Source organism: Camarhynchus parvulus, chromosome 3, assembly GCF_901933205.1.
Source record: "Camarhynchus parvulus chromosome 3, STF_HiC, whole genome shotgun sequence".
NCBI classification, from domain to species: domain Eukaryota; kingdom Metazoa; phylum Chordata; class Aves; order Passeriformes; family Thraupidae; genus Camarhynchus; species Camarhynchus parvulus.
The window spans coordinates 35,749,686-35,776,047 of record NC_044573.1 but is presented as its reverse complement, the minus strand read 5'-3'; the positions used below and the strand labels follow the sequence as shown (position 1 = coordinate 35,776,047).

The 26,362-nt window shown below is 38.3% G+C and overlaps 1 protein-coding gene across 7 annotated transcripts in view; it reads right to left on the bottom strand.

Moving 5' to 3' along the window:
• Positions 1–26,362, bottom strand: part of LTBP1 (latent transforming growth factor beta binding protein 1) — a 188,933-nt gene that overhangs the window by 39,185 nt on the left and 123,386 nt on the right. For 6 of the 7 annotated variants that reach the window (XM_030944876.1, XM_030944878.1, XM_030944879.1 and 3 more), the window contains 10 exons: positions 25,585–25,687; positions 24,910–25,008; positions 22,741–22,866; positions 21,464–21,589; positions 20,658–20,780; positions 17,621–17,740; positions 13,435–13,557; positions 11,257–11,379; positions 6,411–6,533; positions 3,765–3,890 (listed from right to left, as the gene is read on the bottom strand). In XM_030944876.1, the coding sequence (XP_030800736.1) occupies positions 3,765–3,890; positions 6,411–6,533; positions 11,257–11,379; positions 13,435–13,557; positions 17,621–17,740; positions 20,658–20,780; positions 21,464–21,589; positions 22,741–22,866; positions 24,910–25,008; positions 25,585–25,687 (1,192 nt within the window). The remainder of the gene's footprint in view (positions 1–3,764; positions 3,891–6,410; positions 6,534–11,256; positions 11,380–13,434; positions 13,558–17,620; positions 17,741–20,657; positions 20,781–21,463; positions 21,590–22,740; positions 22,867–24,909; positions 25,009–25,584; positions 25,688–26,362) is intronic. The other variant, XM_030944877.1, reaches the window with a different exon arrangement.

Genomic DNA, 26,362 nt, shown 5'->3' with positions numbered 1-26,362 from the left:
GTTTGTGTTTTCAACAACTATGGAAGTTCCTGAGCCACGGGACAGTTCCTGTAAAAAACCTATGCAGAAGAAACTACAACTGGAGATTCTAGAACTACCCAAATTACAGAACTCTTCTTACTTAAAACCTAAATGTTAAACGAAACAGGGGAATGGTTCATGCAGTTGGATCTTCATAGGTAAAGCAAGGTCATTGACTAAAAAAGCCACAGAAACAAAACTTGTGATTGCAGCAACTGTCCTAATTCAGTATATAATACAGCCACAGAAGACAGTTTTTCTTCTAAAAAGTACATCTTTCAGTGCATGGGATATTACAGAGAAGGTCCAAGCACCAAATATTTTTCCTTGTCTAGACAGTTCACTCAAAGGACTCTTTTTTACAGCCGGAAAGGACATTTGTTTCTTTAATCACCCCATAAAGAGTGAGGCTTGTAATCGGCAATTCTCTTGCTATATGGAAGCAAAGTCAGGGGGAAAAACTAAGTATGAAACTAATATATCCTATGTCTATAGAGTGACTAAAGCAGTACTCTGTAATTAAAACCTATTTTAGAATCCATTAATCAGTGCTGCCTGCTTTAGTCAAAAGGCAAGATGTGTGCACTCACGCACACTTTTGTGCAGTTCAACACTGTGCTACTGTTTTCTGACAACCTGAACAAGATGAAGGCAACCTCAACCTCAAGCATGATATTTAAATCTCACTGAAATCTACTTACATAGAAATATGTCTGGAAGAGGAACTGGTTCCTAAGACAGGCCTGCAAAGTGATTAGAGCAGCAGAGCCCCGATTCTGAAACTTCCAGGGCTACCCATAACATGCATACATAAAAAGGAAGAAGTAGAGGTCGGAGAGCTCTGGTGGGATGAGTCAGTTTTTTTGGACTGCCTGTTGCAGCAGTGAGAAGCCAATGAGAGACATATGGGATGGGCCATGGAGACAGAAGAGGTGCTTGAGGCAGGGTATTGACTTAAACATCAGAGAACCTCTAACTTGACGTTTTGCCAACATATTTGACTAGTAGCCAGCTGGGTAAAACACCATCTTTACATGAACCCCAGTGAGCTCAACAAGGAACTAAGGAGCACTCGGAGAGCCTCCAGTTCAGAGAGCCCGGTGCAGTCAAATTTCTGAGCCTGAGGCCAGGCTGCAGTCGAATGTCACTGCTGCAACAAAAGTTTGTCTACATCTTGGAAGAAGACACAGTCTCCACAGCTGTTCAGTTTACTTTGGCCAATGGCCACAAAAACTCCATACCAGAACTAAACCACATGAGGATCTTAAATGTTTTGTGCTGTTGTTGTTTCAAACTTCAAAAAAACCCAAGTCAAACTCATACAAAATAAGTCTGGAGATATGGAAAATCTGCTCCCCAGGTACAGAGAGGTGTGTGAATCCAGGAAAATTTTCTCAGGTTCTTCCTCTGATGGTATAAACAGTTATCCTCACTCACTTAACTAGAATTAAATTCACAGAGGTACTTAGTGTAAAGAACAGTAGCTCCTGCGGCTGGTAGCCACATGCTTTCTCAGTATGTCATACATTCCTTTTGTTTCTTCTTGCCTTTTAGCATGAAGCTGACACCACTACAAATATTGACACTGATGCCATCAGTGCTCCCTTAAAATGAATTTTTTCAAAACTATGGAGTTGTTTTTATTAAAATGACAGAATGGAGAAACTAATTGTGGTGGAAAAGGAGTGCTGCTGCTTCAGAGACTAGAAGTACCTTTGCTTCGCCAAGTTATTAAAATACTTTTCCAAGTGCTGAATATAAAGTCTGATCTGTATTCCATACACAACACCAATTACTTGTGAAGCATGCTCAGCTGGTTTTGTACTTGTTTTACTCTTCATTAAAAAGTTCCAAAACTAGTCACAATCCTGGAAATAAGATCTTGTGATTTCATCCTTTTCTATTTAGTAGAAGTTTGGCTTTTTTATTCTAACGGAGATTAACTTTGTATTACTTCCTCATATATGATAGCAGCCTTTCCCTGGAAACTGCTATTTTATTAGATGTCAGAGATGCAGAGGAGCTCACTGTTTCTGGTACATCTCCTAACAATAGATACGAATGACTTCAGATTTGTTGTTTTTTTTTTTTTTAAGTTGTGTTCCTTTTAAGTTGTGCTTTTTTTAATATCTGGGAGTTTGATTTCACAAGGTCAATAAGCATTCTTTCCTAGCTTCATTTTGAAATAAAGTGTTTGGCTTCTACAAAGAGAAGGCTGTATTCTTCACTAGCCACTTTCCCCCCCTCTTTTATAGCTATGCTCAAGAGTGAGGCAAAACACCTGCTACTACTTTTCTTGCAGAGCAATTGAAGATATGTGGCCATATCCTTCCCAAACACTGGGTGAAATGTATACATGCTGATGAAAGAGTCCATGAACATGCTTTGGAATTATCCCCATTACTTCAAATCATAAAATACTGCCTCCTCCATGAATCAGTGGAGTTACTCAGATTCGCTTTCTCTGGCCTACTAGATCAGGCTTTTGTCTTGGCAGTAAGAGAATGTTTCTTTCAACTAACACCATGATTACAAAATGAAGTAAATGTTTAGAGAGAAAAAAGCACTAAAGAACACTGGAGAATTTTTTATAATTACCAATAATAACTAAAGCACAAATGGTGTGTTTGATGTTATGCTATATCTAAATATACAGCACTCATTCCCTGACATCAAGCGTAACAGTGTTCCTGCCAGCACAGTATTTCATTTCATGAGAGATCACATTACTAAATACATGGCAGGTTATATGCCAGCTTCAGTAATAAAGCTGTAATGCTCGTTTTGCTCTGGTATAAGCAGGGAGATGCAACAGTCAGACACAAGTTTCAGTGTACTTCATCCACCAAAGGACAAACATTCTCACTATAGTTCACTAAGCGAACTATGAGAAGAATTGGCCCGTGAAAACCAATCACATATGCATTTACTGGCCTATTATTTGGGAGAGAGAATGTTGCTTATTTCTTGGGTGCTTGAGATCCCTTACCCATTGGTTCTACGACAGAGCTATCATCTGCTCAGCGCTTCTCCTCAGTATGCATCCAGCTGAAATACTACCATATAATTTTTTCCCCTTCTGAACTTTTCTGACAAGCCTTACTGTCTTAAACACTCCTCTCAACCATAAGAATAGCTATTCTTAATCTAGTTAGGGGAGAGTTTATTTTCTATCAGCATCACTGACATCACAAAGCCACATACCTTCTTGGTATCACTGGGCACAAGTGTCCTGTTTTAAATTCAGTGCAGGAGAGCAGCATCACTTACAAATGTGTGTATACCATTAGCAACAGGATATATTACCATGACACAGCAATGCAAAAAACATAGTTACCCTAAATCCCAGGCTCCTGGTTGATGTTTCTATAAAGATCTAATGACTGCTATTTACTCCATTTCTGCCATTTCAAAATGCCTGAAGTTCTATAATAGAACTACTGGATTTCACTACAACTTCTCACTGGAGTTACTATTCTGTTACTTAATCTGTATATTTTAAATAAAAGTTTGGACAAGCAAGGTTCTGCTGTCTTCCACACAGCAATGAGAACATTCAGGTAGCTCAGGCTTGCTGACAATGCACTTAACCTTCAAATTAGATAATCCTGAATATTCATGCGCGTCTTACCCACAGAAATTTAAGTGGCAGATTTTAGAGTTAGTAGCGACTGACTGACTACTTTTCTCACCCTCCTAACAACAGCAAATCAATGGGAGTGAATTATTACAACTTGTCTCACCTTCGCACGTTCGTCCATCTGCAGACACAGAAAAGCCCCGCTCACATATGCACTGGTAGGAACCATCCGTGTTTAGACACTCTCCATGTGGTGAACAGAGGTCAGATCTCTCACATTCATTGATATCTGAAAGCACAGAGACATTTAGAGCTTTGCAAATCATCATAGCCTTAATATTAAGCCTAAATTCAATTAATCTTAAAAGCAGCTTCTATTTCCACTGGCTATGTAAATAGCTGTGTGAACGGCTCCTCTTCCAGAGTAACCAAATCTCCTGGGATCATTCTTAAACTCTGTATAGATGTCAGTATGTTCTGCTGCATCATACTCCTGCTACACCACTCTGTGATGAGGATGAGCAGAGAGTGATTTGTGGGAAATCAGCCTAAGTGCCACCCTAGCCCACATTTCTTCTGTGTTACAGGTATTCTCATCCACATCTCACTGCTTTTTCATGGCTGCACACCAGTCAACTTTGGTGTCTGACTCCACATGTTACTAGCAGGTTTGGAGCTGCATCTTTCCCAGAAGGCTGATTTTACATAATTTAAAGCCAAATGCTCTTTTTTGCTGATAGGGAGTGGGAATGATCCTAAAACATTGCTATATAAGAGCTCATTATAGTGTCTTTTATTTTGTTCTATTTTTAACTTAGAATGAATTTTCCAAACTTGTGAATCTGAAAAACAAGTATTTTTTTTTGATTGATGTCTCATGTTAGCAACCAAATCTGCCCTCAGAACTTAAGGACTTTATTATTTCATTAAGGTACTACCACTTTTATATAAATGATCATTCATGTTGTAATTGTACTTTTGTATTTTTTTGCTTTACAAAAACCCCATTAAGAAGCATTCAGTACCATGCTGCAACCAAACACAAATTTACAAACAAAACTGACCCATAAGGCTTATTCATCTCTCATCCAAACACTAGAATTTTTCATTCTTAATTGTACCTTTTGTTGCTTACAGCCATCCAGAATGTATTAAAGTAGCCAGCAATTTTGATATACTAGAGAAATCATGATTTCAATATCACCATCTCAAGACCATGACATCCACTATAGAATTTTCTCTAGCTACAAACTGATTCTAGCCTGTGTGTAAACCTCCCAGCCAGTGTCCTGAAATCATGGCCATAAGAGGAAAGAAAAGAGGCAGGCAGCTCAGGAAGTTGTATCTGCATGAGGTGCCTAAGGAAAAGTAAGTGCACTGTGCTGAACACAACACCTACATGAATAAAGCTTTCTCCTAATTCATAGTAAATGCAAACCATCAACTACCTCCTGAAGCCCTCTGAAAATCTGGAACGGTGGGAGATCAGCAATGACAAGGACAGTATTGTACCTTCTTATACTGAACTCAAGATTTAGCTGTCTTAAAACTGCCAGGAAAATACTGGAAACCAAACCAGCTGATTATACAAGGTAGAATGATGTATTAAAAGACAGGAAAACAAAATTACCAGTGTTAGGGAAATTGAGTATAATACCTCTGAAAGAGTAAACTGCACTTTCTCAAGTTTTGGAGTCTTTTCAACTTTCTCCTTACCAAAACGCATATCCCCAACTTCTAGTCTAGTCCAGATTCAAATTGCAGACACTGCACTCTGTGATAAATTTGCCAGTTTAATTCAATAGCTCTCTGTTTGCACTGTCTGTCCCTTAGCTGGCTCATAAGTGCTTTCAGTTTTGTTATATTTATCCATTTAAAATATGAGGCATATATCTACTACTTTAGATAGCAAAATGAAGAGATTAGATGGGTATCAAAGATGCCACTGATTTCAGCTTGTGGTCAATTCTCTTTTATCTGCTAAAGCAAAGTCTAATACAGCACTTCTGTATGCTGAATGCAGTATTTTCTGAATTAGAAAGCAGTCACACAGAACACTCAGAACTTTTACAGGGAATTTAGTGTTTGTTGCAGATCTGCATTTGGATGAGCTGGAATCCAGATTCTCAGCTCAAGTCTGAACTGTGCATAAATGAGCAGCCAAAGCAAAGTCCAGTGTTCTGGCCCTTCAGCCATTTAGAACATGAACATGTTATCACTTTCCAGCTCTAATACCATAGTTTCTGTCTCACAAAAATGGTGGGCAAAAGTGATGAGGCATGCCTGGGTCTTGTGCCAACATGAAGATGGGACTGTTCAGAACTAAAACCTGGGAAGTGTTTTCCTGGGTTTGGCAATGCTGACTCAGTCTCAGATAACACATTCTCTTCATCCCCACCCATCCTCCACAAAGTACTGCAAGTGTTTTATAGAGGCAATATCTAATGTGACTTAATGCTAACAATGCAGCTCTTGTTGTTACAGCTCTGATTCACAACACATAGAATGTTCTGTCAAAACAAATGTTTCCAGGATTTGGGAAAAAAGCAGCACTGCATCTCTGTTAGTTCTAACACAGATTCCCTTTCAACTTATGAAGGCTGAGACTTCAGCCTCTTGAAGTAATTTCTCTGTATATATTTACAAAGAGAAGAGAATGAATGAGAACAGAAAATAAGAAGAGTAAGAAAGCACTACAAATGATAAATGAGTTTCTCTTCCTTAGCATGATCTCTGACTATCACAAGTTACACTTACAAATCTGCACATTTATAATAATGATCCAGGTTTTTTTACACCTATTTCATACCTTGACATCCCCTATTTGCTATCTGCTGGAAACCATCCGGACAAGTGCATTTGTAGGACCCTTCAGTATTTATGCAGCTTCCTCTTAGGCAAACATTGCTGTCTTGAAGGCATTCATCAACATCTGAAGAAAAAAGTCAACTGAATTATTAGATGATGTCAAAACAGATGAAAATTTTAGTATTTTCAACATAACTTGAAGCAACTGCGTGCATACATGGAAATCAAGTTTACTCTGCTTTAGGATTCTTTGTTATTTTCCTTTCATTGTGTCATCAAACTTCTCATATTTCTAGAGGGCTTTGAAATTTGAGTTTGTATGTGATTTATTCCTAGCAAATATGACTCATCTGCCATCTGCATCTCTCACAAAAGCACATCATAACAGTAATGCAGTTAAAAAGAAATCCAAGCAGCTGCACATTTAGAAGACAGACACAAAAACTACCTACTAATGCAAATTTAAAATAGTCTTCTTTGGACGTATTTAAACCTCCACAGAGAAATCCCTGAGCTGGAAGTGACCTGACTCAGGCATCCCCCTGAGAGTGGGCAAGCCCAAGCAGAGCTGGTGTGTCACAGCAGGCAGGACATGCCTGGGGAGCCTGCTCACACCACAGCCACGTGGGACAGGAACACACTGTGGGCACTGCTGTGCTAATGGGGGGCTTTCCATGCAGCTCCCGAGATGCAACACAGCCATTTCACAGGCTTTTAGCAGCTGAGTCATGAAGCTGCATGGCTGCTTTTGCACAGAGCTGCACCTCAGCCATAAATCCAGCTCCAGAGACCAGGCACACAGGATCTTGTTTCCCAGCTCCTATACACCATGTTCAGGATCAAGTCTCAGGCCTGCACACTCTGCCCTAGTGTCTCAATATCCATGGGATAAATGGCTGACACACAGCAGGGAAAGTTTCAGGATACAAACTAGACACAAGATAATCAAATATTTCAAGAACAGGACACTGGCACTCTCTCCACTGAAAGTATTTTCTTCCCATTGTCTTTGAAAGGGTTTTAAGGCAGCCCAGTGGAGGAAACAGAGCACAGCTACTCTGGGTACAGGATTAGGTCAGCAAGTGCCGACGTTCCAGTGACATGACACAGTTTTGGTTTCACTGCAGCTAAAGATCACAAGGTATTTGGTGCCTGTGCCTCTAAGTTTTAAAAGCAAACAGAAAGTGAGAGAGTTGAATTAAAAATACTGTCTCATAAGCAACTTCCCTCAGCCTCCACAGAGCCCTACCTAATAATCTACCCAGTCTATTGCTTTGATAATGTAGTTAGCTTCCTTTGAAAAACAGTAATCAAAGACTTTTCCCAGTAACTTTGATTATTCTGATTTCTTAAGTAAGGATTTTAGCTGATTAGAATTGTCACTTTTTCCTGTGCTGCAGGAATGAATAGCAATTGTAATTAAAAAAGAGGACATGACCTCATTTCTACATTTATCTTTGGAAGCCCACACTATATCATTCTCCTTGGGATTTAATCTATTTAATAAAAGTAAGAAATAGGGATAGCTTTCTTACACAAATGAATGTTATTGAAGATAAAATTGCACTTAATGTTGACAAAGTTATGACCTTTAGATAACCACATGTTTTATAACCATTTTCAACTGCAAAATAAATTGTGGCTTATTTAAAAAGCAATTAATTTTGACTAGGAGCATGAGAAAAATCAATGACTCTCTTGTGCTAAGTTAATGCCAAGTCTCACAACAAGAAGGTGTCTTCTGCCAAATTCAGTAAAAATGCATTATTTTCCATATAGGATGCAAACCTCCCTCTCTCTGATGCAACTCTTCACAGATCCTATGAGTGCTTCATGAGAATCCCCAGAAAAATCAGAGGCAGTAACTCATGCTTGAAGAATTCAATGCTTTTTATCACCCTTTACACATGCATGTCTTGAACATTTTGGCTAGCAAAATCTCTGAAAGCTCTAAGAGAAGAGCAGAGACTTATGCTTCTGACTTTCTTGCAGTAACACAGGTTCTTTGAGATGTACAGTCTGTACATAAGAACTGCTGGAGCATATTCCCATTCCCTTTTGGTTAAGACAAGGCCTCACAGGTGCGCTCACACTTCGTGCTCCCTCTTATTCAGAGCAACAATGAGCAGAAAGTCTCAATGTCACTTCATCTCAAGAACAAGTTGCTGAATGACAGACCAAGGCAGAAGATAAACACACATGTGGGTGTGTATCTTGAAGATATACTGCATGTATACATTGATGTGTACCAGTTATTTGCAAATAACTTATTCTTACACAAGTAAAACGCTGCACAAGGGCTTCCAGACAAAAACGTCAGCCACAAGTTGCAAAAAGCAGAGCTGAAAATGAGCACAGCATAATTCTGCTGAATTCCGCAATACCCCTAGAAGTTTGCACAAGTTATAATGATCAAAGCAGCAAAACGCTTCTTGCATGCAACATCTTTAAGAAAACATCTGCCCCAGATGAAAACCTAATTATACAAACACATTTCTTCCAAGTGGTTTGCTAATCACATTTGTTTTACAGCATCACACATTTTTTGGGTATCCTCTGATGTGACAAATGCCCACACCTGGCTCTTCGAGAAACTGGACAAAATTTGAACCACTTTGTTCTTTCCAGACAATTGTGCTGTGCTATGCTCACAGTTTTTGTAATCTCTTTTCTGTTTTCTCTGTGAAGTGTTATAAAACATCAAGGTAAATAGGCTAATCCAAAAATCAGAGGCCATTATGTGGAGAAACACTAGATGCCTTCTTAAGGCGATTTTCTCTTTAGTTTCCAAGGTGCAAAAAGCAGTCTATAATATCCTGTACTTCAGAAAATTTTGAAGGGATATAATGAAAGCACAGCAGAACTTCTTCCACTTCAAGAGATTAATTATTTTTGCAGGACTTCCAATATTTACAGAAGTCTTCAGTGAACAAACCATGGCTACAGAAATTAACCATTCTGTCACTGGGTGGAGAAGCTGTAAATTTGGTTCCAGACTTTTAAATTAGACAAAGATCCTGGGGTAAGGGAATGGTTTTACTCTTTTTCCTTATTTGATATGATCCCTCTTCTTTTGCCTTGAAAATGCCTGAAACTATTTTGTCTTGAAAACTGCCTTTGAGCATGATCAAGAAAGAGTTAAAGTGTGGACCTATTGTGACAGGCCAGGTGATGGAGAGCTGCAACAGCTACCATGACTTCTTGGGCTGTTTGAAATGCACCAAAGCAGTCTGAGAAGTTTGAAATTTCATCTGAAGTCCACTCTGAGCCACTTAGATGAGCAGTTGTCACAAATGATAGCATATTATCTGTTCTGTCTTTGGGAGGCAGAAGCACCTGTCCCCCATTACACCACATTTTTCTTTGATTCTTGACAGAGTATCTTCACATCTGCTGTAATTAATGAAGTTCTTGAAGCCAGATGAGAACAAAATTATTTGATGCAAATTTCTAGTCCATTGCATCATCAGCCCACATTTCTTGAAGCTGATGCAAGAGACGCTGGTACTCAGCATGAATGATGAGAAGACTGTATTAAGTTCTTCCACAAACATATTGTCCAAATAGCTCAGGACCAAAGAGTATCAGTGTGCTGAGGAGATTTTTATAAGATATCCTTATTCTTTGTTGATGAGAAATTCAAGAGTTCCTGTCACTCATGGAATGTGGACAATCCAGTATAATCAGTTATGATAAAGTCTGTTACAAGTTTGTCTTGAGCAAACAGCATTTGGTTAGCCCAGGGGGAACTGCTCTTCTGCCTGCATCATTTGAAGAGGAGGATTCCTGACCTATTGCTGTGAGGGAGAGGTGAGGACTGCCTTCCAAGTGCTGTGTGGAGGATAACCCAGCAGCAGAACACTGTTTGTTAGAACAGCTGTAAGAAGCTGTACCTTGTAAGGGATCAGCAGTTACAGAAAGCACACCAGAGACTAAAAAGCTTTTATGAGCTAACACCCCATGTACAGTGAAACCTTAACAAATGCTTCTTAGCTACTTCTCCCTGCTAGTGTGAGATAAGAAAGCAGTTGAGGTAGAATCTTTTCTGGAGCTTGCTGGTAAGTAATCTTGCATTCTCAAGGTGACCATGAGTAGTGCAGCAGATGTACCATATCATATGGTAGCCCACAACAGAGAAGAGGGAGTAGCTTTGAAATGCTTCAATAGAAAAAAATATCAGTTTGCCAATTACTGGACAATTAAATTGTTTTACTTGAGAGATAAGAGAATGTTTTTTTTTCCTTTAACACAGCATTTCTTGATACATATATTGTACATCTTTCACTTCTTACTTTTGTTTTTGCAAGCTCAGTACCTAGATTGCATTTTGAGGCAGTGCAAGCTGTGAGCTCCAGTAGATCCTCCTGGAACTTGTCATCTACTAAATACTTTTCTTTCATGTGCACTCTTGCCAGTGCACATGTGTGATTGTGGTGGCTGGCTGCAGGTTCCCAAAACCAGCTGGAGAAGAAGTTTTAACTAGCTGGCCCCCATGAGAATAGCATATACTGGCAGAAGCTTTTGTAATACGGAGCCTCTATGTCAGAACTTAAACAACAAGGTTTGGAAAGGCTGACTTGTTCTTGGTAATAATATCAACTGGTCTTCCAATCTTACTGTTGGAAGCACATGTCCTCACTTTTAGTATGTGGAAAGGTGACAGGGACTATTTCTAAGAATCCATTAAATATGTGGCTGTGTTGGTGGGAACAAAAGGTTGGCAGTGTAGAGAAAGAAAGAGAGGCAACATATATTTCTTCTCCATTCTTAAAAGAGTTCACTCCTATAGCTGAAATACTCAAGATCTTATTGAAAAAATTAGTCAGTAGCTGAGTCCCTAAGCTTACCTTCACACTGATCTCCAGTAGATGACAATGAGTAACCTTGGCTACAGATACATCTGAAAGATCCTTCTGTGTTCCTGCAGCGTCCATTCATACAGACTGATCGCTGCTGGCATTCGTTAATATCTGCAGAGACAGTGAAACTGTTACACATCTGAAAATAACAATTACTCATCAAATGGTACAAAGACCAAGTCTGAACAAAACAGCAAAGCATAGTATCAGTATTCAGTACTGCTTAATTTGTTTGTGTTTATTAAATACAGACAATGTAATGCATAAAATTATATTAAACTGCAGACTGTTGTTTTCCTTGAGATGACTGTGTTCAGCATTCTCTCCTGTAACACCAATTTATCCCTCATGCACAATGGGGTACACACAGACTCAGAAATACACACACATGCTGCCTGCCTGAGAGCTGCTTTTGTTTCTGTTATATCTGGCAGAGGTAACAAGTCAGCCGCTCCAGTGAATCAGCAAAACCCACAAAATACTTTCCAGCAGGATCACCACCTTTTAACAGGGTGTGGTTTTCAGATGCACACTGACAGGCTAATCCCCTATTAAGTTAAGACTCCTTGAAATTCTTGCCTTGTAGCAGTATTAATCATCTAACTGCGGGGAAATGTCTCTTTGCTTCCACAACACTGCTAATCCCTCTGTGCTTCAGTTCTCATAAACTGGGGTCAGCCTGAGCTAGCAGATGGATCTGAACACCAAACTTATATTTTCCTATGGAAAACTCCAAGTATTGGAGGCGAGTGGCATTTTGAATTCAGAACATAGCACATGCCTTGTTTGAGCTAGGAAGCCTATTTTCCCTCTGTTATTGGCAAAATATTCATTAAGAAGCAGTGTTTAAATTGACATGGTGAGTTCTTGGTCACTTCTAGCATTTTGGCACAGCTGAATGTCTTTCTGGAAACACACTTCAATTCAAACAGGAGAATGTTACTCAATGAGGTTTTTCAGGTCTGTGTTATGGCTGAACAGTCTGACCTCTTAAGTAACGGTTCCTTGCAACCACAGAAGTTTAGAATTTAAGGATCACTGAAATCTGTGAGGCTCCATGAAGCAGCTGGGCATGTGTACAGGTCCTTACTTAGAAGGGTGCACTTTAAGAAGAACAGTCTGCACATGCCAGCTCAGCTTGGCAAGGGCTCTTTTCCATGAAAAGCTCAGAGGAAGCAGTCAAATTTTGTCTACATATTTTCCCCAAGATCAGTCTGCTGTGTGTCCTGAACAGCACATTTAACTCACTCAAGACACTTAACTTACACTGATGTTTTGTTTCAAACTTCCTGACAAATTTATATGAACGATCATTTAGTTTTACTGTATTATTTTTAGCACTCAGAAGTCTGAAAGTGTTTGGTGTTGTACAGAGACACTTAGGGAAGGCTGAGGGAAAGGAAAAAGAAGGAAATCCAACATCTGACAAGAAACATGTACGTTTCTGTGTGCTTCCACAGCCTGGAGACACTGTCCTAGATTTTCACCATTAGGGAAAAGTTTCAAGTACCCTCTAGTTAAGGAGAGGAATATTCATACCTCCTGTACATGCTCTAGCCCCTCAGACTACTTCACTTTAACTTCAGACCTAATTTTGTTCTACTGGAGCAGTCCAGTAGATGGGAACTTTAGATGTGGAAGAAATGTGGAAACTGAGACTTTGGAGGCACAGGAACTGTTCCTAGAAATAGACCACCAAGCTCTCTCTCTCTCAGTGTACTGCTGGAAATAGAGACACCAGCGCAGGCAGGGTTAACTGCTCAGGGGAACTGACACTGCTGGGCTCCGAAGGGCAGCAGCCTAGGTTTTTTGATTTCACTCACCCACATGGTAGGAAAAAAAAAGATAGAAAGAAAAGGAAAAAAAAAGATAGAAAGAAAAGCAAAAGCCACTGTCCTTAAGGCTCTGAAATGCCAGATATGCCACGGTTTTTGCAAAAATTCCAGTTTAGCAATATAAATATTACTACATATTCTTGACTGGCTTTATAACACATGTCAAGATCTACAATGTGATCATAGAAACCATAAAATGGAAATAGACATTCTTACATTTCTGTGTTTTTAGCATCAGTGTTATACATTTAAAAGCAAGATTAAAAAATATTAAAAATATTATCTAAAAGGTAAATGCAACCTTATGAATTTTAATAATATTCTTTCTTACCTTCACACTGATCCTTTGATGCAGAGAGTTTGAAACCCTGGGCACAAAAACACCTGAAGGATCCCTCTGTATTTTCACATCGTCCATTTGTACAGTGATTGCCATACTGACATTCATTTATATCTGTGAAGAGAAAGGAAGTGCAAGAAATTAACTGGGGTACAACCATCTTTCAGTTGAGCTTGGGAATATATTCAAATCACATCATAAGCATGATTTTTATTCCTGAGGAATTTATTTCAATGCAATTTTAGCACTTCATGCAGGTCCCTTTGTGAGGCTACTCTACACACTCATCAAGGAACTTAACTGGATTATGCAAAATCTCTCCTAGTCACAAACCATCCTTTCTTTAGCAGGACTTGAAAGCAGCTTTTATTTCCTATAAGCTATCCCATAGACATCTACTTTCATCCTTCTCTGAAAGGTATTAATTAGATGGGGCACTTTCTTTAGCCAACATGAAAATTGCTGTGTTGCTACTTAACAGTAATTTTCAAAAATTCCTTCTGAATGCAATTTGTATAAATCAACAAAGCAAAAAGCAAACATAAAAATAAAACAAGAAACATATTTTGCTATAAATCCAGCCAGAATTAATTCTGCATTCTAAAATAACGATTAGAAGTGGTTTTCGCAGGAAAAAAAAATTTCAAATTTTATTTCTTTCTTTCAGGGTTGCAGTAGTCATAGCGTGTCCTTGTTTTACCGAAGAATGCTGTATTTTTTTAGCTTCACTGACACAGGAAAAAAACTACTCTTTGTTTGTTTTTATGTGCCAGAAATCATATTACTCCCAATTATCCTGTCTTTTGCCACCACAAAGCACACAAAATCCATCAGCATAAAAAAGTGCTAATTATTTGAGGCATTTAAGCCATTCAGACAGCTGTAGCACAGGGAGAGCCGGAAGATTTGACATCTTTAAACCACCATCATAACCCTTTTTAGCTATTGTGAATATATGCAGTAAGTATTTTTCTCACATGTATTTAGAGGCATGGCTCTCTGCAAGCTCCTGTACCACCTGCCTTTGACAAAGCCCATCTCTCCCCTAGACACACACAAAATCACCATTATCATCCACATTCCCAGTGACCTACAACTCTCAGTTCCTCACTTGAGCCTCTAGCTCTATAAATAAGATGTCCTGCTGCAGCCTGACCAAGCAGGAGTGACATCCTCGGGGATATGACAGCACAGATCCACAGGTGCTGTTCCATGGCATTCAGCAGGTGCTACTCCTCATTGCTTTCTCCAAGGCTTATCTCCCACTCACAAGTGCTGCAAAATGTGCTTGCTCTACAAAATACAATCTTTGCTCTCAATGTACATGATCAATGCTCTAACTGAAGAATCTGTTCAAACACAATTCAAGCACACAAATTTCCAACCAAACAACAAAACTGCTTCTTACAGATTCACTTTCATCTCCAAGCTGTTTGACAAAGAAACCTGGAATACTATTTCTGATTTTTGGATGGGATTCAAAGATCAAGAGTCTTCCACATGAAGCCAACAGAAAAGCCAGGAACAGAACTTGAATTTTCTGAGATGAAATCCAGAGTTATAACTGATTCTGTTGGTGCTCCCTATAGTAGGGCTAGAGGTATTTGGATTAGCTCTGCTTACCTCTGCATTAGTTTTGGTATCTTTAATGGGATCCTTAAAACTGTACAATTTGAATATTGATAGTTAAACCATGCAGCTTCAAAATCCACCACAGTGATAATCACAAGGATGAAGTGATTTAGAAAGTTTTGTCAATCTACTTTTTAAATTTGTTCATCAATACACAGAAGTGTGCTCTAGATACATCATGATATCTGACTTTATTTGAATGTAAAAATGTGCAGAGAGAAAAATGGAATAAAAATTAATCACTGGTTGAAAGTAAACTTAAAAACCAATTAATTATTTCAAGTAGTCCCTGTACAACACAAGTGCACTGAGGGACTTGGGACAGTGACAATTTCAAGACAATGAGGAGTCAGGCTGTGCAAGTGTCCTTTTCCATTTCTTCCAACACGCATTGAACATTCCCACCTAAACTCCAGTTAAATGTAGCCTACCCGAGTTTGAAGTGAACTGATGGACTTGGCCTAATGAAACAGAAGTGGTTATGTTCCTGGCTTTAAATCCTACAAGATTACAATATAAATGGCATCAAAGACCAATCTGTAGGATTGTCACACTAGATTTTTTATGGCATAAAGTGCAGGCAGAGGAATGAAGTGAGGTAAAAAAATACTGAAAACAGCACTGTGGAAAAACAGAAGAGCTGCAACTGATTTAAACTAACAGGAGAAACAAATGAATTTATGGAACAATGGATTTAAATATCCTTCACAGATAACGGGAAATATTTCCTTTTTGGTGTATTTAAATGGTGCCATATTGCAGAATTACAGAGTTAAGAAAAAAATGTCTGCATTACATTTTCTAAAATATGTATGGCTCATTTCCAACATGATGTAAGCCTAGGATAAACAAAAAATGGACTGATCACATCACTAATGAAGTGAGTAAGAATGTCTAGGCTTAGAACATTTCATAAGACAAAGGAAAAAAGGAAAGCTACATGAAGTAATACAAGGAAAAAAATTATCACTTTAAACTAAGACATATTCCTTACATGACTTAGTTCTGAGCAAAGAACTGACTTCTCTCATTTCCCTCCTACTAACCTGGTCAGCAAGAATGAAACAACTGAAAGTTTTGTCAGGGAATTTTCAACCAGGCTATTTCCATAATAGGTACAGAAATAAAGCTTAATATTGAGAAAGAAGGCAAAATTAGGCCAACATTTTTGCAAAAAAAAAAAAAAAGAGTTAAGTAAGAGCACTCTTAACAGAATACATATGCCACATTCTTTGCAAGGGCACCAGGAATGCAGGCAGGTGGGCAGGAATGAAACAAAGATCAATGTGGACTAATTAGTGCAAAAAGAAACCCATTAATTTGTTGTAAACATTTTGTAGCTTGTTACAACTCCATTAAATCCGTGAAATTACCTGAGAAACACATTCCTCCACAGTAAGTCAAATGACAAGACCAAATATGCAGCTATGACATGGCAGATCGGACAGCATGACTTCTTCAGAAAACAGGGTAGTTGAAAACAGTGTAATCTGCACAGCAAAATTGGTGGTGAGGTTCTGACAGCCACACCATTGGCTCACGGCAACTTGGCTGTAATCTTGATCCATAGATCAGCCCCACACCTGCAGCTGGAGCACAGCAGATCCCAGCCACCAGAGCTGCTTCAACCAAACACTGCTCTTAGACTGCTTTGTGAACTGCACCGCATCACAGCACTGGAGCCATTACAAAATAAGCCATGGAAGTACACTGACAGTCTGCCCTACAAGAGTAATGCAAACACCCTCTGTGCAGGTTACTGTACACCTGTTTAGGTAACATGGTTATTCCAACAATCACAATTATAGCGCATGTGATACATGGAGTGGGCAGGAATGTTCGCAACAGATAGCAGATCTTTCACAACTGATGATAAATTTAAGTTTCTGGTAGTGCTCCAAAAAGTGGCACTCCAAAACTGCAGAAGATTATTTCCTTTTCCACAATGGATTAATTTGCTCTTTCTTACCTCTATTTCAAATAGTCAAAACTGATTTTGAAAAAAAACCACATTAATCTAACATTTACAAACAAATCAACAAAAGTAAAATGTGAGAAATCTGTCCTAAACTCCTAACCTAAAGTTAGACAAGGGGCTTTAAGATATGCTAATGTTTTGTTAGAAGTATAGATAATTAAAGAGTTTAATTAACATGCTCTGTAAGCAAACTCTCAAATTCCACTGAAAAACCTGAGTTGCACTGATGTATTAGCACTCACTGCTCTTTCCATTTCCAAATAACAGCCTATTTATATTTCACTGACAATACATCCCTTTCTGTTCTGTATTTTCTATTTCAAGAATTTTGTTTTCTAATTATATTATTTGTAGTCTAGATTTATCTACAGTAAAACAAGATTTCCTCTTACGTACTGTGTCTGAGAACATAAAGCAATTTCAAAAATCTCATATTTTCAGTTATTCTTGCATGAAATGGGGAGCCAGGGCACAGTGATGTCATCAGGTTGTAACACTGATTGAATATGAAACACAGCGCCTCAGAACAAGGACTACAACCAGAGAGACAAAGAGTACTGAACATACCATGGCACTGTCCATTCCAGCCTCTGAACCCCACTCTGCAAGGAATGCACTGGTAAGAGCCAGGAGCATTAAGGCACTGTGCATCGGGACAGGTAGTTGGAGTCAGGCACTCATCGATGTCTTCAAAAGAGAGGATAAAAGGAAATACTGGTCAAAGCCATAGCAGAACACTGAACAATAATCTGGTTACTCTGACTCCCCTCCTGAGATAATAAAGCATTTAAAGAGTTCTGTAATTTATCTGGTAGAGGCACAAGAAAGAACAAATTCACACAGATTTGTAGCAGCAAAGGGGCAATTCAGAAATAGAGTAGCTCATAATACATGCAACTGAATCTGAATTCTCTGTTATACTAAAAATCTTTGGTAGGTCTTCCAGAACATCCAGCATATCAGATTTCTGGCTACCACAGGTAAAAATAACTTTCCTTATGTTACTCCTTTATCACAGTATTTATCATATTCCTTTATCATAGTATCATATCTTACTACAGGAAGAATCTGAAGTGCCTCAGATTCTTCCTATAGTAAGACTTTGGAAGTTCATTGGAACAACAGTAAAATTGTAACTCTGGCCTCCAAAAGCAAAGCACAATTTGGTGTTTTCCAATGCTGTAGAGTTATTCAGCATGCAAGTGCTATTGGGACTAAAAACATAATTGTGTGAATGAGAATCAAAGAGGTTTACATGGAGTAAGGAGTTAATTTTGTCTGAAAGACAGCACAAGCCACATCACTGAGGCTGGCAATGTTTAAGGTGAGAGAGGGACTTTCTGCATCAGGCAAGGTCCTAGACTGCCCATGACAAGAAGAGATAGGTCCTGAAAAAGTCATGGAACTCATGTTCAGGCTCTGAGCAAGAACAACTTCTTATCCTGCCCCAAGGAAACTCAGACATCCAACATATGCAATGTAGAGGGGACTGCACACAGAAAACAACATTCAAAGACAAATTGCTGTTAAGTGACCAATGATCAGAAGATTCTGGAATTAAAACTGTGTAGGCAGCCTCCTTGCAGTCTGCTCGCATGTGGGAGTTCACTTTATAATATGGTATTTAATTACACAATAATTATAATATTTTCCATTAAATACTTCCTTCATGCAGTGCACAGAACTAATTAAATTGTCAGTCACCTCTAAACTCAGCTTCCTAAGCTTCCATCCTTTTCCTGCCCCAGGCCTAGCAGTTTTGTCTTCTGCAATTGAGGATGGCTGCTTGAGCACAGATATTAGGGAGGGAATTCGCTCCTAGTTTTGAGAACAAGCTCACAGAACTCAAGGAGCTCCCAACACTCATAATTTAACTGGACAATGCTCCAAGGTTGAGAGAATTGAATATTCCAGCTCCAAACAACTCACTGGATGTAGGCAAATCACATTTTTTCATAAAATCACAATTGTCCAGCTTAGAATACTTTCTCATAAAAACACCAACAGGTTTCTTCAGCTGCTACAAGGCAGACCTGCAAAAGTGTCTCATTAAACTGCTGTGGGAGTTTGATTTATTTTTTTTTTTACTTAATTAACAAAGAAAATTACACTTCTGCTGTAATTTCTTCTCAGAACTGTCTGGACTGTGTCTGCCTTCAGAACATGAATGATGTACCTGGTACAGAAATTTTTAGTCAAAGTCTAAATCTGGAAAAGCATAAAAAAAATCACAAGAAGATTCTATAAGAATTCTTCATCCTATGCAAGGATGTTCAGCTGTGACTACAACATTGTTCTACAGAAACAACAGAATTTACAAGAACATCTATGCACTCTTTACATTCCCCTGGCTAGGTCTGTGACAGAGCTTGTGTGAGTACAGCTTGAAGGCAAAATGAGGATGGGGTGAGGAAGTGCAAGTGAGCTGTGAGTACTGTGTGCAGCTTGGAGGATTCTTGACTTTGTTTTTGAACTGTGGAGGGGGTGGAAGGAAGTTTTTTGTGAAATTAGAAATCTGTCACTAGAGTGATGACATGGTGAAATGATTCCCCAAATGTGTCATTTCCTTGGTTTGATGGATCAATGTAGGAGCATTTTCCCCTTAAGCAACCTTAAATAACTTTCAACAGAGAATTTGGTTTCAGAAATTACATTTTAAGCTAAATTATAGAGGACTACCACCACACTATTTAAAATACAAGTTTATAACAAATTTCATGTAGTGTAATAGTCTGATTTCTAGCCTAATTGAATTACAGATTCCCTAGTCAGAGAAGATTTGCAAAGACTAATTGTAAGAGTAGAGTCTCCGAAACATTTAAATAAAAAAAATGTAATAAGACTCTTTTAGCATTGCTCAGAGCAGCAAATATATCCATGACAGCTTTAAGTTGCTTATTTTCCAGGCAACCTAACATGTCAGCAATTTTATTCTATCCTATGTAACTTAGACTAAAGCATAAACAAAATAATGTTTAAAATGAAATTATTTCTTGGGGTTTTTAGTCCACAATTCAAGTTGAAAATGAAAAAAATACCAGGAAAAGAGACCAAAATATCACACTAAAAAGTAATGTGAAGTTTTGAAGGTCAGATATGCTAGGATCTCCTGCAACATGAAATATCTGCTTGATATTGATATTAAAAAGTCAGCCTATAATTTGCTACCTGATATAATATAGGAAAAGTTAATTTCTTTTTTTTTAAACAAAAACTTGGCAAGCAGGTAAGGACTAACAATGAAGTTAGTGATGCCATGGCAAGAGATGATAAAATGGCTGTTTCAAGATGGTTCTGTACACAGTGGGGGAACTCCTTTACAGCATCTTAAATTCAAATAGCAGGAATTGAATTGCAGTTCCAGACACCAAATAATGACAAAGATTGAAGAGTACTCACAAAGGCTTCTTGTTTAAGATTGCACCCTCTGAGATTTGTCCCTTTGCAGCTCAAGCTGCAGTGCAAAGCCTCCCTTGAATAGCAGGGAATGTTAATCATTCCAAACAGCAGTAGTTTGGCACTGGTTTTGTGCTATCAATAAATGGTGCAATGAAGTGCTATCAGTATCAATCATCATCACCAACAGGGAAGAGTCCAGACCTACCTTCACATTCCCCTCTCCTGTTCATTTGGTATCCACTATCACAATATTCACATCTGTATGAGCCAAGAGTGTTTATACAAAAGCCTTCTCCACAAGTGTGAGGTCTTGAACATTCATCAAAATCTGCAGATGACAAAGAGAAGTTCAGAGAAGCTGCTTCACCATCAAAGTATCAAATGCTTGCACCTCCTCAAAACTCTGCTTTAACTAAACACTAAGTAGTAAGTTTGGATTTTTGAAGCTGTTTGCAAGCCACCTCACTGCTTGTAATCAGAGAGACAGTGAGTTTGAGAAACAGCCAGGGTATAGAAGGTGGTCTGGGAGCATCCCTATGGCTGCAAACACAATGCGAGTTGCTGCATGCATGCAGCGCCCAAGCCAGCGCTAACCAAAGCAGACCACAGCCCCTTCAGGCTGCTTGTGCTGCTTTGTGAAGTCTGTGGCTGTTTGCAGCTGTATTTAAAAACAGGGCTTGTTTCAGCTTCTACTCATTGAAAGAGTGTTGAATATTTGTATTTTACACAGCAGGTGTTTTTACTAATTGGTAGTTTTCCTAAACTATAAATGATATACTGAATAAATTCTTGTTTTTCAACAAACAAACATTCTGAAAAGGAGTATCAGCTAAACAGGTGCTTTGCTCACCACAACACCTGGTGAGAGACAGTGAAATATACTTCCAGACATCAGTCCAGACCACTGACATTGAGGAAAAAAGAGTTGAAAAGGGAACTTTAGGAGGGCTTAGCTAAGCTTCTTGAATAATTTTGATATTTTTATTTTCTATAAAGGAGACTAGTTATTACCAACGCAGTCAGTTCCATCTTCACTGGCCATGAATCCAGCTTGGCAAATACATAGGAAACTTCCTTCTGTATTTTCACAGCGTCCAAGGGAACAGAGATGTGGTGCCTGATCACACTCATTAATGTCTGTAAAAGAAATGAAAACATAAGACTACAGAATAACGTATATAGTTGTGATTCCTTTTGTGCATTCTGTGCCATGCATTTGAAGAGACTGATCTTGTAATTATTTTAACTACTGGAAAAGGTAAATACATTTTCTCTCAGAGATGAAAAAAAGATGCATTAAATAGTTTTGGTTGGAGAAAAATGCTCTTATTGGCTTAGGCTGTAAGAATATTGCATTGGCCTGAAGAACGTGACATGATTACAGTTCAAATCACTACACTGTGTGCAACATGAGCACAAGCAGCAAGCATGGAATGTTAATAAAATTTGGATGAAAAAAAGGGATTCTAAGTTGCCATTTGGCTGTGTTGCATAACTTATTTTTCAATACTGTAGTTGCACCTGACAGCATGTGTTACAGCGTGAAGCTGCTGAGCTTTGGTGGCATGAACATTTTATAGCATATAATCTGTAGATACAATACACCCTTTCTGATGCAAGTTACAGAGAAACCAGTGTACTCTGAATGAAGAAAAGATACCAATACAGCTGCTTCCAAATCTGAAACAGCTCATGTAGGAGCTTTGTGCTTTGTGCTCTGCCTTATGCTCATCAGAGAATCATCATCTAGAATTCACTAGCTCAAAAGGGGATGGAGACCTTACTTTGCAGATCTCTCACTGTGCTTCTGGGTTGTTTATGATATACTTTCTCTTTTCAGTAGCAGGCTGAAAGGAATCATCTAACAAAATGCCTGGACTTAGTCTGCCTGCAGAGCTGGTAGCTAGGTAAATCACTGTGAGAAACAGGCACAAATTCATTCCTTTTCCAAACAGAAATGTATTTCTTCCTAGTAGACTGACTTTTAGGTACCTAATACACAGCTGAGAGGAGATGGTCTGCCTATTTCTTTTTCTCTCACATCACAATGGGAGATGTTTTCACTCCATTTGATTAAATTCACACTAATTTTAGAGCAGCTGAAAGGCTGTATTAGAGACTACCTCACACATTTTATTTGGCGTAGAAAAAAAAGCCTTGTAGTTTGAAAGCATTCAACAGAGGAAAGAACGGCTGACTGCTCTGGAGAGATTTCCCTTAACCACATTCTTCATTTCAAGCATTTCATAGCATGGTTATTTCAGATTTTTGAAAGCATCATTTCATACCAATGCACTTCGTCTGTTGATCATTAAGTTTGTACCCCTTGTAGCAGATGCAAGTGTATCCCACAGGCAAATTAACACAGTGTCCTGCTCCACAGATATCAGGATTAACTGTACATTCGTTGATTTCTAAGCAAAGAGAAATTTAATGTTAAACTTACATAGTTCAGTAAGTGCACAATACTCTGTAATCCAAGTAGAAAGCTCAGGCATGAAAACAACTGTAAATCAAGTCTGCAACTCCTGAATTTCTCTAATGGATCCCTTATCTGGAAGAATCTAGAAACCATCTGTTCTTCTCCTAGTGACATAATCTTATGTCTCATCCAAGATCTATAAATCAGTACATAAAATTTAAAGTAAAATGAAGATAAGATAAAATAAAAAAATATATATGGCTCAACCTTTGCATTGTGCATTAAGAAAATACCTGCAGTGAGTTTCTGATTACAGCGGGTATCCTGATTTATAGAATACTAATGGCTTGGGTGTATTTTGTAAGATAAAGAGATTCAGATATGGGCAGCATTGGATGCTAAATCCTTACAGCAGTTTTAGAAATTCCTGAAGTATATGTGTCACTGCAGAAAATACTAATGACTGTCTTCAGTTGCATCAAACTAAGGTTATATTGCAGTATGGACTGGTAATTCCTGAAAAAGGAGAAATTAACTGTAAAGAAGAGTTGTTTATCTAGACTATTTAGAAACAGGTCACATTTAAATTTAACTAAATTTTAAAGTACAGAAATAAGGCACTCAAAAACTTCTCAGCTTAAACTGCAGTCAGTTTTTAAAACCCTGTTTAGGATTTTGTCCTACAAATCTTACTGCACTTTTACTTTATTATTTCTGAACAACATTTTGATTTATAGCACACAACAATTTCTAGTTTTACTAATTTTCGTGAAGACATAAAAAACAGAACATGGAAAATTCCCGATTTCTTTTTACTAACTGATGTGAGCTCCCAGCAAGGTAATTTTCTCTCCTTGTAAAGAAGCTGGAAGCTGGCTGGCAGAAGGGGCACAGTCACAGAAGAGCTGACTTCCAAGTTCTACTTTGATGATCACAACTATTTGAACCTTTGTATGGGATTGATAAACTGTAATTATGGCAAACTGAAGGCAGCAGTTGAATGCTTACAGATAGACAGGATACTTTCTCTACTCTTACAGTACATTCAGGAGGATTTAACTGCAGACAGAATTGTACAAACAACTGGGTGATTTATACCCTGTGTGCATTGCATCAACTCAAAAATCCATTCCTGCATGAAGGAAAGCCATTGTGAAGAATTCATTTTTTTATTAAAGTATGTGAAATTTCTTCCTCTGAATGGAAACCAGTATAAGTAGTACCTCTTTGTAGGCCTAAATATCTCTACAATATACAAGAATGCATCTTACAGTATTTACCAGGATATTGCAATCACTTCAAAGCCTGTGTTCATTCTGGTTCATTCTAACCAATGTGAACTGTAATACTCTCATGTATACAAATATGGTACATTCATCTTCTAGTTTCTAAATGTATACCAAAAGAAATTTTGATGTCTTTTTGACACAGCTGTCATTTAGACAAATTTCAGCTATGGCAGGTGCATTACTTGCACTTCTGTTATTTTCACTTCTTGACATATAGATGCAGATGAGGCAACTCTAATACATCAAAAAAGGATGAAGCACAAACATCAAAAGAACATTTCAAAATAGATCTTACAGTAATGTCTCACCTGCTTTTTGTAGAACATTCTGATCTACATCCCTTGAACTCTACACCCCTCAATGAACATCATCATGTATACTTCATGAAAACACATGTAGACTGTCTAACAACCCGACTTGTATTCAAGAAGTATTCAGTTCTGGACTTGCCTCGCAGATTAGCAAAGAAAGTCCAGAACTGAATCTGAGGTGAATTATTAATTTTATCTTCTATCCTTTTCTTGTGGACACAAAAATGGCAGGTACATCCTGGAAGGACCTGGTCCTGGCTCTCTTGATAGTAGAGAGCCTCATTGTTGTGCTGTTCTGCACTTTCTCCAGAATATTCCTTCTGTTCTACAACCATGCTCTCTTCACTATGGTAATTCAGCAACAGCACAGAACAATAGTGTTAGGAACTCAGCCATTTCTTAATTTATTGCAGTTCTAAAAGAGAGGTACAATACCTGTAACTTGAGTAGGTGCAATAACTTGACTTGCACTGGAAGTAGAGACTTCGGGGGCAACTTCAACAGGCAAAGGAGGAGATGTTTTCTCAATCACTACTGTGTGACATGGAACGGAAATCAATCACATCCAAAAAACCCACCTTAAAGCATTCAAAAACACAACCCTTAAAGAATTCACGCATGAATAAGCTAGGCACTATGGAGATTTTTGTTTATTCTGCTTTGACCTACAGTAGAAAAAAACCCATGTTCTTGGGGTTTTCATCTTTCTACTGCTTGTGAAAAAATGCCACTGAGGTGCTAAAGAAAGCAAACACATTTGCAAAACTTTTGCAGCAAAAGTTATGCATAAATCTGCAACAAGCCACCTAAGCATAGTTTCCTCTGGAAAGAAGTACAAGGATTCACCTCTGACGACATTAAAATTTTCATGCACATAATCCAGGATACCATTTCTTAAAATATGTCTTTATCTCCTAAACAAGTCACCAAGCCAATGCCAACCTCTCAATCTCTCCCACTTCTGCTTCCATGGGTTTTTTTGATCATGGAGAAATTGCTTTTGAAGCTCCAATCATTTTTTCATTAACCTCTGTGAGAATTGCTACTTTCCAATTCTTTTAAGAACTGTAAACGCTCTCTCATACTGAAAGAAAAGATAAAATAAGTTACCTGGAAACTGTGGATGGAGGTTAATTGTCGAAATTCCAGGAGAAAGCTGAGGCTGCCCAGGCTCTAGATAAGGCTGCTTTTCTTGATCAATGGAAGCTAATTCCTAGAATGATAAAAAAATGTAACATTCTGAAAACATTCTCTTAATTCATAGCTTCCCACAAACTCCTGGCTTGAGACACTGCTAACATTCTCACATGAGTGGCTTTTGATAGCAGATCATTAATCACCACCAATTTAAACCTGAATGAACATGGAATACTATGTTTATACAATAGAATACAATTTAACACTGATTTTACTTGAAGCAGCCATTTCCTAGAGCTTCTAATTGTATCTTTGGCTTTGTCCCTCCATAATTCTCCCATTCTCTGGTCTTTAATTGCTTACAAATAGCATTTGAATGCAGTTCAGCATCACACAAAAGTATACAATCACATCTAGGTGTCTGACGACTGTGAAAGGTTCCTTCTTAGCTACTGAACCCATCATCTTATTTTCACAGAAATATTATATGCTTGTATGTCTGTAGGAAAATTAAATGGAGCACAGCTGCAATTATTCACAACAAATCCCATTATCTCCAACACAGAAAACCTGAAACCTCCAGAATGGGGGACTTCACAAAGATACACACTTGCTCTTCTCCAATGAACACAGGACACCCTAAGCAATGAAATTAACTTAGGCACTACTACCAGTCTCATAAGCAGGTATCACAAATGCTTCTCAAAGCTTCATAACGTTTCTCTCTGATTTGTTTTCTCTAGCTGTTAGT